Below are 20451 nucleotides of genomic sequence, written 5' to 3'. Positions count from 1 at the left end.
GATTGTATGCCTTCTTGTCGCACAGCCCAGTATCGAGAGTTTAACAGGAACAATTGTACAAAAAGCAAAGCTATAATACTGATTTGGGAAACATTCTTACCATTTATATTACTGGTAGTTATTTATTTGATTCTAATTACCATAGACTAGGGGTTCTTAACCTTTTTTATGCATGGACCCCTTTGGCAGTCCAGTGAAGCCTATGGGCCCCTTCTCAGAATAATGTTTTTAAATATAAAAAATAAACACATTGGATTACAAAAGGAACCAATTATATTGAAATAGTGATCAAAATATTTTTTTAAATTGTGACATAGTAATTATGTGTCTGATAATTACCATAATTTCAGAGTAGTGATGAGCAATATTTTGAGATATTTGTAACAACTGTAATGCGATATGAAAATATCAGTGATTTCTATTGGTGACAAGGTCACAGGTACTGCTAAAGCTACTGTGGTTTGTCGTCTACATTCATAACTGAAGGAAATGCTGAATGTTAGAGGCCAGTGAAAATAAAAACGTAAAGTTTTTCCCATCCAAGTTCACGGGCCCCCAAGGGGTCCATGGACCCCAGGTTACGTACCCCTGCAACACACTATTTATATATTTAATTATATAAATATTTTCCATATACTAATAAATTAGAAGTTAAATAATTGGAAGTTTCAGAAGTTATCTGGTTTTTATAAATAATAAAAAACTAATTTTCATTTCAGAGATGAGTTTGTTAAAGACAAGTTGTTCGATTTGTTGCTTATTGTGTTATTCCCCTTGTGAATATTAGCATCACCTTATCCCCTGGGCAAACATTGTGTTCTCAGTTAGAGTAAAGAACACTGAAGCTCGTTCAATTTAAATCATTTAGGAGTGATGGATTGCCGATTGCTGTCACAGATACTTTTTCCTAAAACCATTAGGATGATTACTCTACAAACCATCTCCCCCAACAAGTGTTAAAATTCTGAATGGCATTAATCCCTTAGTGTGAAAGTTATGTAGTGGTTTTGATAAGACATATACATATGCTGGTGGACTAATAACTTAGAAGAAAATATTCTTGCTTTGTCAGTGTTAAATTATATTCTATTCATGTCCAAGTTTGGCCAGGTATTTCTATTAGAATTTTTCAGCGGTGTGATCTAAATAAAAACGAAAGACAACATAGCCTGGATTTTAACACAAGTACTTAAAAATTTACTTCTGTCAACTTGCATCTAATTTTTCAAATCCAAAACATAAAAAAGATATCTTTTTAGCACAATCCTCAAGAATTCTCTCCAGGGATATGTTATAGATAAAGATATCTGAAGTTCAGTACATCCAAAGACTTCAGCAGAATAAGTTGAAAAGGGCATACTGTTGCTCTCTATAGTTGCTCTATTTTATGTAAATAATCTACAGTGCCTTGAAGTAGTGTTCAGCCCCCACAACTATTTTCACATTTTACAGTCTCATTTTCTAAATTTTATATATATTGAAGTAGGATTTTTGTTCTAATCTATAAAACATTTGTGATCATGTCAAATCGAACAAGTTCCAAAACCTGTCTATAATTATCTAAAATTTAAAAACCAAAATTGAGAGGCTGAAAATGTATTCATCCCTTTTGTAATTACTGGACTATCATTCCTCAGGTGCAATATACAGTATTACCTTACCACCTCAACCAATTTGCTGATAGATCACCTGTTTTTAATGAATTCATAAGAATAAATACACCCTCTCTCTGTAAGGTCCAACATTATGGTAGATTTTCAACAGACCAAAACAAAATGTAGATGAAGAGCATTCCAGACCAGTCAAGGAACTGGTAGTAGAGAAGCGCAAATCTGGGGAAGGGTACAAGATCGATTTAAGTGCCAAGCCCAATTGCAGTGGCGGGTTCCAGGCCCCAAAGTGATTCGAAGCGACTGAACCCAATGTTTGGATGAAGATTTAATTGCCGGACAGAATCAGAAAGGTCGATACAAGCCAAATCATGGTGGTGGGTTCCAGGCCCCAGCTCATATCGAAGCGACTGAACCCAATGTTTGGACGATGATCTAAGTGCTCAGCCAAATTGAAAAGGTCAGGGTGTCGGGGCCTGAGGTGAGGGATAGGAAGGTTCAGTGACATTTACTCGGCCCTGTGCCGAGCTAAGGGTCTGGGGACAGATACTCTGTCTACTTCAGTTCAAAACGCTATTTGCTTATGTTTATTGTTCACCTGATATGTTTTTCTTCTACACTTTGGGTGTTCGATGATCTTTTTTTTATAATGGATACTTTTGGGTTTCTTCTTTCATGGATGCTTGTTAGACAAATCTCCGGGTTGAATAATGTATGCATAGTTTGATATGAGCAAAGGCCCTGAAAATACCTCGGAGCTCACTACAGTTCTTGCGAAAAAGTGGGGAAAAAATACGAAACCACAGCCACGCTGCCTAAGTCAGGCTTCCCCTCGAAAATTAGTCACAGGAAAAGAATGGCAGTTATAAGAGAAGCTACTGTGATGCCAGCAGTCACTCTGAGTGAGCTGCAGACGTCAGTGGCTGCAACTGGAGATGAAGCATGGTTGCACAATCTCAAAGGCCTCGTACAAACGTCTTTATGAATGAATGGCAAGGAAGAAGCCCAGGCTTTAGAAAAAAGCATATCCCTTCCCTGTGGAGATTTGGCAAAGAGTCACTTAGAAGTTTTTGTAAAGACGTGGAAAAAAGTCTTGTGGTCAGATGAGACTAAAGTGGAACTTTTAGGTCTCAACACTAAGCAGTACATATGGTATAAATCTAAAACTGCACATCAGCCAGGTAACACCATCCCTACTGTAAAATACAGTGCAGCTAAAATCATGCTATGGGGATTCTTCTCAATAGCAGAGCTGGAAATCTGGTCAGGGTTGATGGGAAGATGAATGTTGCTAAAATGGAGAGATCCTGGATAAAAACCTGCTCGCCTTTGCGGAAAGGTTAAACTTGGGAGCAAGTTTGGCTTTCTGCAGGACAACAGCTCAAAGCATATTGCCAATAACAACCATGGACTGGCATCAGATGAAAGTCCTCGAGTGCCCTAGTCAAAATCTTAACCTTAACCTGATTGAACGTCTCTGGCAAGACATCAAAATTTCTGCCCACTGCTGCTCCCTAATTAACCTGGCACAGATTGAGCAATTTTACAAGGAGGAATGGGCAAATCTTGCTCCATTACACTGTGCAAAGCTGATAGAGACTTATCCATAAGTGCTATTAGCTGTAATAGTTCCAAGAGGTAGTTCCACTAGGTACTGAACAAGGTGGGTGCATACTTTTGAACTGGTTCCTCCATTTTTGAATTTTCAGTTTTCCCTGTTTGGGCTCTAATGTGGGGGAGAAAAAGTAGCATGTGATTTACAAACAAAAATTCTCAGTTAAATTGATCAAAATGTGTGGTTGTAATTCTCATTTACATGAAAAAGAGGTTGGGATCTGAATACTTATATATTAAATATAGCTATGCTCATAACTGATACAGTTAACCATCAAAACTTGTTGAAACTTTGGACATTTCAGAACCTGCATATTAAATTTTGTTGTTAGTTATTTACTTTGGAATAGCACTCAGAATAGAAGGTCTAACACATCTCTGAAATTGCCATTTGTGAGCACGACCTAGTGACTCAGAAATACCACACTGGTGGATAAAATGAAATGTTAATCAACTTACCACCTTCTACAAATGTTGGTAAATTAGAAGTTTCCCTATCTTGGAACTGACTGATTGAGCATTATGAATTGGACAATGTGCTGAAAACGTGGTAGTTCAAATTACGGTAAACAATCAGTCTCCAGATCACAACCATTTTGATGGAGTATGCAGTCAGTTTCAGGTCAGGAAACTGATGTAAGATTGACTGCATGTATCCTCAAAAGGCTGCAATTCCCGTACAGAAATAAATTGGTGCGGTCCAGACATATAAGGAATATTTTCACTACTTATGTTAAATATTACCACTTAGTAATGTTCAGTGTAGTTATGTGTCACATTGTAATGTTGCATTTTAAATAAAGCTCATTTAAGTGAACTAATTGCATTTTACACTGCAATATCAAATCTTTCTCCACAGTTTATTTTACATATATATTTTTTTTTTCAAAATTTATAAAATTAAGAGAAAAATAAGCCTCTGATAAAGAGTCTCCTCAACAAGAATGAGAGGAGACGAGATTAAATGATTAAGAAGACTTGGTCTTGTGATAATAAAGTTGGATTTTAGAGGGGAACAGACTACTGGTAGAAAGGGGAGACAGAGAGATAACAGTTTCTTTAAGTTCTTGAAAAAATTGTAGAAATATCTGATAATTTTGATTTCAAAGCAATTATTTTTAAACATCTTGTACATATGATGGCTTTATTTGCTTTACAAAACATTTTAGAATACCAGAGAAAATCATGGGGTGAGACATGATGTCAAAACCTCTCAGAACTGCAGTTTGGCTTTTTGTCCTTGTTTAGAGAAGTATCTGTGAACCTTAAATAGTAATGTACTGCTTTAAATTGCCAACATATTCAAAAAGAAATTGTATTTTCACAGAGTCATTTGGCTTCACATTGTGCCATCTGCTTTTCTATTGATATACTGAAACAATACGCATTGAAATAATACTTGGATGAAGTAGTGTTAAAGCCATTATATTGACCCTGCCCCATAAAAACATTTAACATGTGAACAATAGACTCAACCAAGATGGCTGCTAATAGACATGTTCTTATGGGTGGTCATGAAACCTGATCTTGCCTGTATATGAGAATGCAACATCACATGAAGGGTTAACAATAGCCACTGTCCAAATAAATCAAATTTAGTCATGCTTTTATACACCTATATCTACCACCTTCAACTTTGTCAAAACTTCTTTTCGTTAGAAGAGCCAAACGAAATCTAAGTGATGATACTAGAGCTCCAACAGACAAATTGGTTTTGCCTAATATGTGCTCTGATACCCCCATTTGACAACTGAAAGTTACTTGATTAATTTTCTTATGCAATGGATGTAATTCAGAAAATCAAGAAGCTTTGCCCTTCAGATCGATCCTATGTAGATAATGAAGATTATTTTTAATGTTGCTGACCAAAAGCTACATCCTACTAATACTGCAGTATTGGAGTGCTTTGTATCTGCACACACAGAATAAAAGCATGATTTGTGAATTAAATGCTACTTCTGAGACACTTCAATTTTGACATAATTCTGTTTCTAATATATGAACAGTACATTGAAATAGAACGGTGATTGGGAATTGAACTGATTTCTCCACTGGCAAATTTCAGAACACAAATGATGCACTGGTCCAGTGCAGCAAAAAGAAACTGAATTTGGGAGGTTTCCTTTTGTACTTTATTGTGCCTTTATTTTCTGAATGTATATCCATCAGACCAAAAGCAAGAAAAAGGCCAATGTCTGTGTAAATGTGCATGTTTTCTTATGGTGGAGAAATAGGCTATTTGGCCCTTTGGCATATCCTTCCAGTCATTCCCCTACATCGTTTTTTATGTAACCTGTACTTCTCACATGTCCTACAAAAGCCTTTGAGGTATGGGAAGAAATCAGAGCACTGAGGGAAGCCCATAAGGCCATAGAGAAACACAGCAAACTAGGCAGACTGCAGCCAGGGTCAGTATTGAATGTGAGGCAGTGGCATTGACTACTGAGCCACCAGTGCTGACCAGGTTTATCACTGAAAATTGTGATTGCCAAGTAACGGTGGCTTTAGACAAATCTGGATGGCAGGTTGGTTGGATATTGATGAAAATGCCACGTGACTGTCCTTGTTACCAGTGATCGCGTTATCAATGATAGGTGAAGTATAGAATTAGAAATGAAGTGTAGAATTAGAAATGAACCCATGCTTATTCTGAGGAATGCCAAAATAGAAAGCAGAATGATACAGCTTTAGGTAAGTATGGGTGAATCACTCACTAACTTCAAAATCTCTACAAGTTGATACTTAACTGAATTATTTTGTTTGCTGGTTAATGCTATTTTGTTATAAAGAGAACTTTGAGGCCAGAGCAATACCATTGTGACTACAAAGACAATTATTCGTTATTGCCTCAAATAGATGTTTGCTTGAGTTATATTTTAGGAGCTTTATTGTCATTAATTTATTATTTTATTTACAAGCGCTGAAGAACTTGCAGTTTTTTTAATAAAGCTGAAGAAGCACTGCAATCACCTGATGGCAACAATTCAGAATGTGACGAAACAACTAGGAAGCAACTCAGAATTGGTATGCTTCGGAGTGAATATTCTGTGTAGCCTTCCTCTGTTCAACCTGCAAAGCCCTGCTTTGATAATTCAGAAATACGAACTGCTCTCCCTTCTTCAAATAGACACATTCGTTTTTAACTTGACAGTGTTTTTAAATGCATAAATGTTTAATTTTTTAAAGAAAACATCTACAGGCTATAAGTTTAGTACTTAAAAAGCAAATGTTCTTTTCTTGTATTAGGATTTGGTTTCATTAAATTTCCTCCCAATACCCCTCAAAGCTTTAAGTATGTCACTCCATTATAACTCCAGATTGCCTCTAACAGCCTTGATATTTCACCCAAAGTTATTATGTTTCATGAATGAATTTAAATATTCAACATCAGCAGGAAAGTCCTCCATAGGAACCATTAGATCTGAGTCCACCATTTTCAGAAAATGTCCATCAAAGTTTACTGAAAAGAATTGCTGGTGATTTTCCCCTTTTACCTTATCCCAGTCCTCATCTTACCTTAATGAAGTTAATAAGCATTTTACAAATTAGAGATTTTAGCAACAAAATGTGTGATTTGTTGTTTTATTTGGTGAACTTTCTACTTCTTCATGCACACCCCCCCCCCCCCACCTCTGTCTTTTCTAATTGAGATGCAGCATGGAATAGGCCATTCCTGCCCTTCGAGCTGCACAGCCCAGCAACCCCCAGTTTAACCCTAGCCTAATTATGGGTCAATTAACCTACCAGTTGGTACCAACCACCGTGGGGGACAAACCGGAACACCTGGAGGAAAACAACACGGTCATGGGGAGAATGTACAAACTCTGTATATACAGCAGATGGAATTGAACCCAGGTCACTGGTCTGTAACGTGTTGTGCTGAACACTACGCTACTGTCTCTTGCATAGGTTGCTTAACAACACACCTATAGCCACAGTGAAGGTGCAGCAAGTGGATATAAAATAAACAGTGATATAACTTAGTTATTTTTCTGTGTTTCTGTGGCAGTTCTATAAGCCTAATTGAAAACTAATAATGTTGATGCTGATGAACAGCTCTTTAGTGTTCCTACTCATCATCAAATAACCAACACCAGGCAGCTTGCAAAAAGATCAGCCCAAGAAAACAGAATACTCATCAAGCTGTTGTTACAGCAAAGTTCTGAGGAAAACTTCCATTGCATTAGAGGACACCAAATTGCTTGACATTCAACCCTAAAGGATCAAGATAAAGATTTGAATTTTTCCCCCTCTAATGGTTATCTTTTTAATGATGTCTTCAATTCACCTGTTTTCAGAGAGTACTGGATTTGGACCCTGACAAAAAATCAGCTTTGATCTGTGAAGACTTGGTTAAGTGTATTCAACATCTGAATAAAGAAGTGGAAAGTTTGAGGAATCTTCTACAAAAGGTAAGTGAGGGTGAACAGATACTATTCTACTGCTTTAGGTGCTTGTATTTTTGTTCAGTTACAAACATATTTTACTTAAGCAGCAACTCCTCTTTGGCCCTGTATAAAACTAGATGAATCAGATGTAGTCTGGATAACGCTGGTGTGGTAACAAAGAGATAGTGAGGGTGGGAGAGGTCAAGGCTGTGTGTTAACACCACATCTGTCATTTGGAAACTAACAACATAATGACAGGCACTTGTCAGAAAGTGTCACTTGAAAGTAATTGACTGCAAGAGTGGAAATAAATTTAGTGGTTTTGTAAATGGAGTATTCGTGACAGCAAAGAATCTGTTACTGAATGAAGCCATGTGGAAATCTAGTAATTAATATTTGAAAGGAGCCCAGTAAAGCCTTACTACTTAACATTAAATCTTGGACGTGAGAAACAACAAGTCACTTAATGGAGCAATACCTGATAAAAACAAAGTGTTCTCTGAAATCAGTGAGGTTTTCCTGCTTTTTGAGAGTGTCTGTGAAATAGTTTATTAACCATGTCTCCCCTAATCTAGAAGTTAATTGATATGTGTGAAATTTTAATTGATTTAGCAGTGCATGCTGTCATTTTTAGCTTTTATTGAGGTAATTAGAAGAAATGTTTGCCATGCCAAATAAAAAGCTTGTGTTTAGTAAACGAGATTAGATCATTTAGCCCCTCGTACCTACACCAGAAAATAATGAGATCGCAGCAGATCTTTTACTTCAGAACCACTCTGCTGTGCTAGCCCTATTATCTCTGGTTCCCTTCATATCTAAGTATCTGACGATCTCTGCCTTTAATGTACTCAGCAACTGGGCCTCCACAGCCCTCATGAAAAGAGAATTCCAAAGATTCACTACCCTTTGACTAAAGAAAGTTCTTCTCATCTGCGACCTCATATTTTGAGACTGTGACCCTCGGTTCTCAACACCCCAGCTAGGGGAGGCATCAACTCTGTTTCTACCTTGTTAAGCCTCTTAATAGTATGTATTATCTTTCACAACTTAAGGACTTTGATATAGCTCTTTGCAGTGATGATGTACTTTTGAAGTTTAGTTACCATTGTAAGATGGGTAAGACTAGCTTCTTCAAACTGTAATGTAACACTGATGAGTTTGAATGCTATGAGTTAATAAAGATTGGCCAAGATTTCAAGGATGTAACTTCTCTTCAAAAGACTATTGAGGAATTTTTTGTGTCTAACTGAGAGAACCCTCTTTTAACGAATTTGAAATGCAATGTGTCTGTAGGGTCCTGCTACTTTACTACCAACTAAAAAATCAACCTAAATTTTTTGTATTCATGTCTCTAGTGGGGCTTCAACCCACAAGTGTTAATTGAAAACGTAACAGCAACTACAGAAGAGATGGAGAATGCATGCCACTGGTTCATTATGTCAACACTACAGCGTAAGATTAATAAACCAATTGTATTGAATGGGGCAGGGCAATGAACTGTGAACAACTTTAACTACACTCAGTATCCACTTTATTAGGCACAGGAGTGGAACCCAGTGTGGTTTTCTGCTGCAGTAGCCCATCCACTTTCAGGGTTCAATGTGTTGTGTGTTCAGAGATACTCTTCTGCACACCACTCTTGTATTATTGTTGCCTTCCTGTCATCTTGAATCAGACCAGCCTTTTCTCTTCTGACCTCTCTCATTAACAATGTTTTCGCCCACAGAACTGTGGCTTGTTGAATTACTGTATGTATTTTTGTTTTTCACACCATTCTCTGTAAACTCTAGAGACTGTTGTGTGTGAAAATCCAAGAAGATCAGAAGTTTCTGATATATTCAAACCACCCCATCTGGCATCAATAATCATTCCATAGTCAAACTTACACACTTCAATCTCATTTCTTCCCCATTCTGAAATTTGGTCTGAGCAACAACTGAGCCTCGTGACCATGCCTGCATGTCTGCTTCATGCTGTTCAGATATTTGCATTAATGAACAGTTGTACGTAATAAGGTGGCCACTGACTGTATAATTCTGTACACACACAATTTTGAACAGTTGGGGAATCCTTTGGGATCAAGGATCATCTACTTCCACTTCAGTTCTGTGGGTTCTGATCTAATGGATGAGGCCAGCGAGGGTAACCACAGTCATTTTTAAGAAATGCGACGGCATATACTTGGGTAGTTGGTGATCTTCTCGAACTGAGAACGCCACCAACTATTGGTGAGCTTCCTTACCCTCAGTTAAATGATTCTAGCCTCTAGGAGGGACTGAAACATCCTCCTCAAATTCATTTAACTCCATTTTATATTTGTTTCATGATGACAAGGGAGCTAGGATTCTGACTAGTGGGCCTACAAAGCGACCAGTCTCAATGAAACCCAGTTTCAAACATGGCTTCATCATTGCCCTGGCTCGTAATATTTAGTACAATATTTCTCCTCGCTTCAGTGATCCTCCCATAAAAAAAGACTAAATCTGCAAAACTAATGGAAAAATATTTAACCTGTGGTGACTACAGTCCAAATAAACATAATCTAAAATCTCTGTAGTCAAAATGAAGTACACGAACTACCCTTATGTTTGTATAAACTTGCAAGCCAATTTTTCAACTATAGAATTTAGCTCAGTCAGTAAATACTATATAGTAAATAAGTAAAAAAAATATCATTCTGGATCTCCATCTAATTAGAGATGACTGCAATATTTTGGAAATGATCTGAGGTTGAATATTATTTGTGAAGTTCATCACACTACTGTGGTTTAGCATTTAACTTTGTGTAATGGTTATAATATCCGGCCAGCAGTGAACCAAACTTCGAGACAAATGTCCTGATTCAAATACGGCAGGAACAAAAATGGTAATAAACAATCATCCTATTCTAAGAGTACTTTGTGCATAGAAAAATTAATTTGCCAGCAAGGATATAGTGTGAGAAATCATGAACCCTGTAGGACAAATAGCCACCTATGTGGGAAATTGTTATGATGCTCTAATCTGTTGATATGGTATGATATTTTGCAACATAAAATATTAAAAATAACATTTTATTCATTGTGATTACATCACCCCACAAGTAACCACATGAAATATTTATTTTCAGTTACATTCATGAACTCAAAGTACCCTGTAATGTCTTAATGAGAAATCTAAACAGCTGAGGTTTTAAGAATTCCATCTAAGATCTTTTCAAAAATAGCACATAACACACTTTTCTGTTTTAGTTGCAGAATAAACAGGAGAGGGCTCCCAATCGGATGCCACCAGTGCAAAATAGCTTTCATCACAATGGATTCTTAAAGAAGGCAGCGGTCATCCTGTTTGGAACCGGATTTGTTTTTCTCCTTGCGAAAGTACATAATATGAGAAATTAGTTAGAAATTAGATGGTGTTCTTTTTTGAATACTTGATTCTTGTTGACAAAGAAGTGCACTACTTGTAATGTTCAACTGTATGGTCTGTGTATGTTAAGCACAATTACAAGTTTAAAAAAGCATCTTAGTAATTACTACTGAAAATGTCACCAACAGTATGCTTACAAATTCAATTTTGAATAAAACATTTGCTGAATTTGCATAATTGATTTCATTTCTTAGGAATTTTTCAATTTTTTTCCTATGTGAACACCCACATCCTCTGGGGGGGGGGGCATGGGGGGAATAAGATGCTCCTTGAAGATCATTTAGTTAATATAAAATTTCACTCCAAATCTAATAGGGTAGACAATACTGTTTTTGTTTTTTTTCTGCTGTTTGATATTAAATAATGCAGAAAATAATTTTAAGAGATTGCATTGAAAGTATAAGTAAGTATAAATTATTGCTACAATTGGAATTATTTTAGTTTTGGCTAAGAAAGATGCTTTGGTTGTACAGACATATCTTTCACTTCAAATATCGGCTTTAGGATAGATAGCAAAAATTTATCACTAACATTGATATATACATAAATCACTACTTTATGATTTATTGTGCTTGAGAGTTTATGCACCTCAGCCTACATTTAATACTCTTCAGTGAAACTCATGAACATTTGCAGAGAAATTTGGCGGACAACTTGTCGATCTATCTCATGATTTACATTGTAGATACACCAAAATTTTATATCATATAAGCATAAATCCAAACAGTATTTTGCAATACACACATTGATCCATTGATAAAACCATTGATATTCTAGGCCAAAACCCTGCATCAGAGCTGGAAATAAAGGGGGCAGAAGCCAGGATAAGGAGGTGGTGGATGGGAAAGAGTACAAGCTTGCCAGGTTATTGATAAGTCCAGGAGAGGGAGAAGGTGGGTGGGTAGAGGAGGGGGGGGGGGATGAAGTAAGCTAGGAGGTGATAGGTGGAAGAGGTAAAGGGCTGAAGAAGAAGGAACCTAATAGGAGAGAACAATGGAGTACGGAAAAAAACGGAAAGAGAAGGGGAATCAGGAAGATGATGGACAGGTGAGGTTAAGGGGTGAGAGGTAATCAAAATGGTGGATGGAAAAAGAGAGACTGGGAGTATATTGCAACAACCCCTCAGTAACACTGGCACTGAGTGTGTCAACTTTTTATTAGTGTTGTTACGAATTAAGTAGATGGCAATAGGCAAAAAAAAAACAATTACCCAGATGTTCAGAATTTCTGCTTCACTAATGGCCACATTCAAATAGTATAGTTGAGTATTGTATTTGTTAACGTGTGGGTTCAATGACTGAACATTGCCTCTCATAAAATCAACCTGTGTATTTTGTGAATTTTGAAAAAGGACAATTTATAACTTCCGAAACAGAATTCAGATTGCCTTTCAAAAGTGACTTCTGAATGGTGCTTTTCCATAAAAAGGATCAATCACAATCAATGAACTATAATTGTCATCAAGTTACCGAATCTACCAAACTGCCTACAACACATCAAAATACACAGAAAATTTTATGTTGGAAAGTGCTTAATAACATTTGAAGGTTTTATCGAATGTTTTACTATGGTATTAGCTATATAAATGTTAAGTTACTTTTATAGATCAAGCAAGACCGTCATTTGAATTCTAATTGGAAAGCTTCTTAATAAAATCGCAAGCAGTTGTGAGTTTTGATGCATGATTTTCTCAAAATGGTAGAACAGTGTAATACTGAGTCATGTTTTTTCTTGCTGAAAAGTCCTATTGGGAACTTATAAAATTAACCCTCACTGTGAGCAATGTAACATATAATTCGATTGTGCATGCCTTAATTGCCCTGTTTCACATTGTTGCGAGTGCCTCAACTCGATCACCACAAGCTGGTCAAAATCAGAATTGAAATTTCATGTGAGAATCACAACATGAAATCACAGCTCTAGATTTCCAAGGGCAGTATAAGAGCATAAGGTATTGGAGCAGATTTAGACCATTTGGCCCATCGGATCTGCCCCACCATTTCATCATGGCTGATCCATTTCCCTCTCAAGCCTATTCTCCTGCCTTCTCCCCGTAACCTTTCACACCCTGACTAATCAAGAACCTATCAAGCTCTGCCATAAATACGCTCAATACTCCACGGTCCTGCGGCAATGAATTCCACAGCTTCATTATGATCCAAGCTTCACAATAAGGTCAGAGGTTGCGATAGTTTTGTAATTCAAGTGCCTGGCATTGATGTCCAATGGGAAAGCATCTAGCCTGCACCCCTTGTTGTTACCATTGCCGAATCACAGATCATCAACATTAAGTAAGTCCCCTTTAATCATGAAATTAACTTCACCAGCCACAAGAGCATTTCAAACACTGGGTATTTATTCAGTGGTGACTCCTCACCAAAGTGTACAAAGACATTCTTCCATCTACTAGTTACTCTTGGGAGTGTAAGGAGTAATATAAATGTGTGCAACATCGATAATACAAATTCAGAACCTTCCAGGACTAAGCAACCCAACCGAACGATGTGCCTAAAACATCCTAAACATTCCCTTCTCCACCGACACACTGATGGCAGTGTGCACTGTCTGTTGCGTGCAGTTGTAGCAATATGATAAAGATAGTGAGAACGCTGTCCACTATAAACACCCTTATAAAGAAAATAAGTATACTATGCGCTGTAAACACCGTTGTAAGCATATCACCATCTCTTCACTATTACTGGATTAGCATCTGGAATACTGTCAGCATGACAGCCATATTACCAAAAATACTCCTCTTCAAAAAGATGGTTTACCATCACCTCATGGGTAACTTGGGAGGGTCAATAAATGCTGACCTTTCCATCCTGTGAATGTTTACACAGGATTAACGCTTTGGTCTCTGTGAAGCACTGAGACAAGTTTGATTTCAGAGAGGCAATTCCCTATCTTGTTTTTAACCATTAATTTTTATTAAACCCATTGCTTCGTACATGGCCCAAGCGCCCTTCTTCTTCACGAATTCAATTGTAATATGGTGGGTCAGGTCTCTGGAATAGGCAGTGATGACCGAATGCCGTAAATTATAACAAATTGCTAGCAATGGATCATTGTTCCATACAATAAAACTTAAGACATATCCCCTTGATGTCCAGAATTTCTTGCCTGAGTTATCCTTTGATGAAACAAAATTCTAGCGGTAGGCAGTGACATTATTAACCCTATAGGCAAATTTTAATTGTGCAGTGCAGCCTTTCTAACTGCACCTTACTTCATTGTCTGTGTTTAACCTGCATCCGTGGAAAGTTACAAAGGATGAATGTTGCTGCCATTGGCCCGATTTGTCGACAATTTATGGTGGTCCTGCAGCTGTAAAAGGGGTCTATGGGATAATTCGACAGAATTCTGGAACCTTGTTTGAAATAAATTAAAACTGCTATTTAATATATCAAAAACTCTGTTTCATTTTTCTCAGTTTTACTATTTTCTGATGTAGTAGGATGGTATCCGCATTTAGCAGACATGCCCTGGCAATATTACTTGAAGCTTGAGCCTGGTGGTCCGAATTATTTGAACTGGATCTCTGCTGAACTATGGTTTGCTTGAAGTCGTCATTTCAATTTGATTTTGAAACTTGTTCCTAAATCCATTTCAGGCATCCATCCACTTTGTTTTAAAACGGAAATTTTCTACGCCTTTTCTCAGCCATGGTTAAACCTGATCTTCCCCCTCAATCTTAACTTAAGAAGTATTATCTGCGACGTTTGGGACAGTTGATCTCACTTCCTTATGGAAAACATTTCCTGGAAACGTACTTAATTTAGTGTTTTATATTTGATGTATTTTATACGGGTTTTGGCTTATTACTACGGGAAGGGGGCGGGCAAATAGCCCACAGTGAAGATGTCCCTAAAATCTGTTGTTTCGGGCCGGAGTAGACATCGGATTTAAACGTGCTTAATTGGTCCCAGTGTTGGCATATTCCTCGTTTGTTCTTGTCAGACCAAATGCTTAATGAGAATTAACGCTTTTAATCCTTCACCAAAAGGAGTTCCTGACAAGTACTTTCTCCTGGTATTCAATCTGACAAAATCCGCCAAAATTACTGACACAACCCCCGTGTTCGCCAGTAAAGATTAAAACAGCGTTAATGTTGCGCAAGTGCAGCTCTCGAGAACAAATGTAGTACAATTATTAGAATCTGAATCCACAACTCTGTTTCAAATAAAAGCATATTTTAAATAATGCTCCTTTATTTCACTCCATTTTCTACCATGTTTAAATCGCAGACCAAAACAGTGGCATACCTGCATGAAGTAAATACCCTTTATTATGTGTTTGTAGTCCACCCCATGAAAATGTATAGTAAATAATCTTAAAGCAACTGCAAACAAAGTCCGCGATGGCTTTTATCTGATCATTTTTTTTAAATTTCCGGATTAGAGTAGGGTTGATTTAATTCGTTTCTTAAGCACATCTTTTTGTACATCAGTTTATTCTTTCGTAATTCCATCGAAAATGTAACTAATAACGCGCGTACGGCATTAACAACTCAGTGCGAAATGTTTCTGTGGAAATGGACAAGAGGTTCGGTGGTCACGTGCCTTTCATTTGGTTAACGGCAGGTAAAATAAAAATCTAAACTATAAAATTAGCGTTCCATCCCGAACAGTGCGGAGATGTATTCGGAATCCCGTCGTCTACTTTGCGACTTTATTTGATCAAACCCGATAACATTTCCAACCATCGTATGGCGTTCGAAAGTTTTCTGAATATGAAACCTTCAAACTTGGCTACCGTAACGTTCAATCTGTTATTGTAAAATAATATCTGACATATTAACCGGGGCGACAAGGTTATTTCGTGGTCAAACTTTGATAAAATTCTGCTCAATAACAGAATATATCTGGACTTTAACTACTCTGTATCAAGTAGAACGCTATCCTTGATGTCCATTTCTCTTGTAAGAAGCGCATAATATTTGTCCGGTATTAAGCATTAAATTCAAACAGTTTCCATCTTAACAAAGACTAATCTAAGTCAATGAAAGTGAAATTTGTAAATATTCGTTAAAATGGGATATCGAAAGCCACGAACAAAATAATTCCAGTTGTATACTGTAACAGTGAACATTTGATGTGTTTACACTTTCGCTGTTAAATAGGAAGTGAACCAGAACCATACATAATTATTAAGACGTTGACTTTATTAAGGTAACATATCTGATAGAAATATACAGTAGGTTTCAAATTATATAAACCTCGTACGAAAGTCAAGGGCTTCCACACCATCGGTGTCGGCTCTTGTACGAAAACGTGTGTCAATATACCGTGGCATGCAAAAGTGTGGGCACCCCTGGTCAAAATTTCCGTTACTGTGAATGGCTGAGCGAGTAAAAGATGAACTGATCTCCAAACGTCATAAAGTTAAAGACGAAACATACTTTTCAACATTTTAAGCAAGATCACTTTTTGTTTTGTACAATTTTAGAATGAAAAAAAGGAAACGAGCTTCACGCACAAGTTCGGGCACCCCAAGAGATCTGAGCTGTCAGATAACATTAACCAAGGTCTCAGACCTTAATTAGCTTGTTAGGGCTATGGCTTGTTCACAGTCATCGTTAGGAAAGGCCAAGTGATGCAAATTTCAAAGCTTTATAAATACCCTGACTCCTCAAACCTTGTCCCAACAATCAGCAGCCATGGGCTCCTCTGAGCAGCTGCCTAGCACTCCGAAAATTAAAATAAATGATGCCCACAAAGCGGGAGAAGGCTATAAGAAGATAGCAAAGTGTTTTCAGGTAGCCGTTTCCTCAGTCCGTAATGTAATTAAGAAATAGCAATTAACAGGAACTGTGGAGGTCAAGTTGAGGTCTGGAAGACCAAGAAAACTTTCTGAGAGAACTGTTTGTAAAATTGCTAGAAAGGCAAATCAAAACCCCCGTTTGACTGCAAAAGACCTTCAGGAAGATTTAGCAGACCCTGGAGTGGTGGTGCACTGTTCTGCTGCTCAGCATCGCCTGCACAAATATGACCTTCATGGACGGGTCATCAGAAGAAATCCTTTCCTGTGTCCTAACTACAAAATTCAGTGTCAGCAGTTTGCAAAGGAACATCGAAAGAAGTCTGATGCATTTTGGAAACAAGTCCTGTGGACTGCTGAAGTTAAAATAGAACTTCTTGGCTGCAATGAGGAAAGGTATGTTTGGAGAAAAAAAGGTGCAGAATTTCATGAAAAGAACACCTCTCCGACTGTTAAGCATGGGGGTGGATTGATCATGGTTTGGGCTTGTGGTGCAGCCAGTGGCACAGGGAACATTTAACTGGTAGAGGGAAGAATGAATTCAATTAAATACCAGCAAATTCTGGAAACAAACATCACACCATCTATAAAACAGCTGAAGATGAAAAGAGGATGGCTTCTACAACAGGATAATGATCCTAAACACACCTCAGAATCCACAATGGACTACCTCAAGAGGCGCAAACTGAAGGCTTTGCCAAGGCCCTCACAGTCCCCCGACCTAAACATGATGGAAAATCTGTGGATCCACCTCAAAAGAGCAGTGCATGCAAGACGGCCCAAGAATCTCACAGAACTTGAAGCCTTTTGCAAGGAAGAATGGGCAAAAATCCCCCAAACAAGAATTGAAAGTCTCTTAGCTGGCTACAGAAAGCGTTTACAAGCTGTGATACTTGCCAAAGTACTTGCTAAGTACTGACCATGCAGGGCGACCAAACTTTTGCTTCGGGCCCTTTTGTTTTTTTTTGTTATTTTGAAACTATAAAAGATGGAAATAAAAAAGTAATTTTGCTTAAAATATTAAAAGAAATGTTTCGCCTTCATGCCTTTTTGGAAATCAGGTCATCTTCTATTCACTTAGCTATTCATGGTAACAGAAATTTTGACCGGGGTGCCCAAACTTTTGCATGCCACTGTATAACGTGTGTTAATCTATAACTACATTTTGATAGGGGTGTATGTGTAGAGCTGAAGAGCGGGAATGTATTAAATTATACTCGACCAAATGCCGATATTAATCACTACGTTCTGTTAAAGAAAATATTTGCACTATTAATATCGAACGGTTGTTGCTGGATCTGACGTGTTCAGAGATCCATCTCCAGTCTCTTCCCATGGGCGCACGGAAAAGATAAAATAATAAAGAGTGGTGTTCAACATTTGCAGAGATGGTTCGGGTGTCTTTTTCCGAGGAACAGGGCCCGCCAGTATTTCAAGAATGAACTTGCTTTAAGTTTCTGTGGAATTTCATTTAATGAACTCCCTGAGCAAGACAGTAACTGTAACCAGTCTGAGCAGAAGGATCGAGACCTCGAGGAATTTGTACCTTGTGTTATTCAGCCGTTGTTTCCATCGTTGCGATACTGTAGGATTTCACGGGAAACTATATTTAGTCCCAGTTCACTTTAAACCATTTAGAAATCTGTGAAAAATAACATGAATGGAATTGTCTACTCTTTGAAAATGCAACTTCGTTAAAGTAATCTGGCGGAATTATTGAAAGGAAGGTGGATGATGATGTTTGGTAGTTCGGAGTCGCTCCTGTGCCGCAGGTACACTGTGGCCTGGAAGGGCTGAAGAAAGAGACTGATTTCGTGGCATGGTTTCCAGTATTTACGGCTTAAAGATTTTTGACCAAGGCATCTTAAAATGAGTCGAAATTTAAGCAATTCAGTATTTTTCTCGGTTTAGTTTTATCGCCAGTTAATTATTGCTGATGAATATTTGTCAAGATGCTTTCGTTTTGACTTCATGAAAATGCAGTATTTTATTTAAATGCACCATAGAATTTCACGGTTCGTTTTCACCTGATTATATCCTAGAACCCTAGTTTCAGCCATGTGTCACACAGAGGGGTGGATGCATGACACCTACGATTTTTTTTTGCACTAAACACTGGGTTTTCTAACTCTCCAAGAAATAAATTCCAAAACGATATTTAGAGTGGTTACAAATTCTGCACTTCTGTCGATTCTGTAGACTATCCGATGCACTTTTAGCCAATGCATGCAAATCTTTAAGTTTGAATTTTACTGATAATAGAGTCGAGGGCGTCAAAGTAAACAACTGATGTTTAAATAGGGCAGAGATTCCTTGAAACACGCAACTGGTTGTTAGTTAACTCCTATATTAAATTATGGGCATAAAACCCAAGTTACTATGTGCACCAAATTGGTAGATTCACCTCAACTTGCTTAATTTTAATGGGTTTGCGCGGTGTAGAAGTAGGACAGCAAACATGTCACATTGCATAGAATCAAAAGGGTTGCATCTGGGCATTTACTCTCCCCCTTTAAAATTGTGGTTTATTACATTATTACAGGTGGAAACCTACTAACTCAAATAAATATGAAAACATATGAATCAATGAAGCATTGCAGTATGTCTATTATTTCAATGTCTGTTTGTTAGTTTCAGATTCTCCAGGGTGATATTAATGGACTTGAATGTGGGAATAAGTTGCATTAAAAACCAATTAGATTTACTGGCGAGATCTATGTTAAATGGCCCAAAGTAACAGCGGTGTAATAAAGCTAACGGTAAAATAAGGTTAATATTATCAATGGCAATTCAGCGAATTGACTCCGCAGCCCGTAGACTCACTTTCGGAGACTCCCCAGTTTGTATCATTTGTTTACTTTTTTATTATTTGCACGATTTATTCTTTTTCGCACGTTGGGATGTTTGTCGGTCTTTGTGTGTGTGTGTGTGTGTGTGTGTGTGTGTGTGTGTGTTTGGTGTGGATTCTATTGCGTTTCTTTGTTTTATGAGTGCCTGCAAGAAGATGAATCTCAAAGTTGTACACGGTATACGCCCTTTGATCAGAAATGCTCTTTGAACTTTGAAGTAACGTTGAACTGCGGATTTTAGACAAGAGCTTTAAAAATGACGGTTGTTTGGAAGAAGAGTATTCCGAGTAAAACAGCACTTGATTTTAGACAAATCTATTTCCGATGTCGCTGTACATCGGAGAATTGTGAGGGACTTTGTAAAACCCTCCCGTCAAACGCTTGTAATGGATTTTTCCGTCACCTCGCTCATTCAGACATCTACCATGTAGGTTTTGTTTGATTGCGAAAAGGTGGCCGCTAATTGACCAGGCTGTTCATCAGAACTGACTGGCAACTGACCTGTAGATCTCTTACTTCCTTCGCTGCCGAGTTCGTAGCAACTAAGTGTGTCCACTTCTCCAAAAGTGAGATCAAAGAGCAGCCTAATGGGCTGCGACAGAAAGCTGGACAGCTCTTCTGCAGGTTCAGGGGATTTGGCAGCCACTTGAACTGCCTGAACTTATTACAAGAAATATTGACAACCTCTCATCTCTGAGACAGTAAAAATAATAGTGCAGAAGTAATTGAATAGACAGCCAACACATACTTAGGTTTCCCTTGTTATCTTTCATGTTTAGTAATCGGCAAACGTTGCGCTAATTTAGCGAGTTCGCCGCCTCA

At 37.8% G+C, this 20451-nt stretch overlaps 1 protein-coding gene across 5 annotated transcripts in view; it reads left to right on the top strand.

The window, feature by feature from the left end:
• asz1 (ankyrin repeat, SAM and basic leucine zipper domain containing 1) overlaps positions 1–11252 on the top strand; it is an 83584-nt gene extending 72332 nt beyond the window's left edge. The window contains exons 12-14 of one of the 5 annotated variants that reach the window (XM_059978281.1): positions 6143–6248; positions 7523–7636; positions 10843–11252. In XM_059978281.1, the coding sequence (XP_059834264.1) occupies positions 6143–6248; positions 7523–7636; positions 10843–10992 (370 nt within the window). In that variant the 3' untranslated portion in view covers positions 10993–11252. The remainder of the gene's footprint in view (positions 1–6142; positions 6249–7522; positions 7637–10842) is intronic. The other 4 variants (XM_059978279.1, XM_059978283.1, XM_059978284.1 and 1 more) reach the window with 4 other exon arrangements.
• The last annotated feature ends 9199 nt before the right edge of the window (positions 11253–20451 follow it).

This window comes from Hypanus sabinus, chromosome 8, assembly GCF_030144855.1.
Source record: "Hypanus sabinus isolate sHypSab1 chromosome 8, sHypSab1.hap1, whole genome shotgun sequence".
Classification (NCBI taxonomy): Eukaryota; Metazoa; Chordata; class Chondrichthyes; order Myliobatiformes; family Dasyatidae; genus Hypanus; species Hypanus sabinus.
The sequence above is the reverse complement of the archived record's forward strand: the minus strand, read 5'-3'. Positions and strand labels throughout refer to the sequence as shown.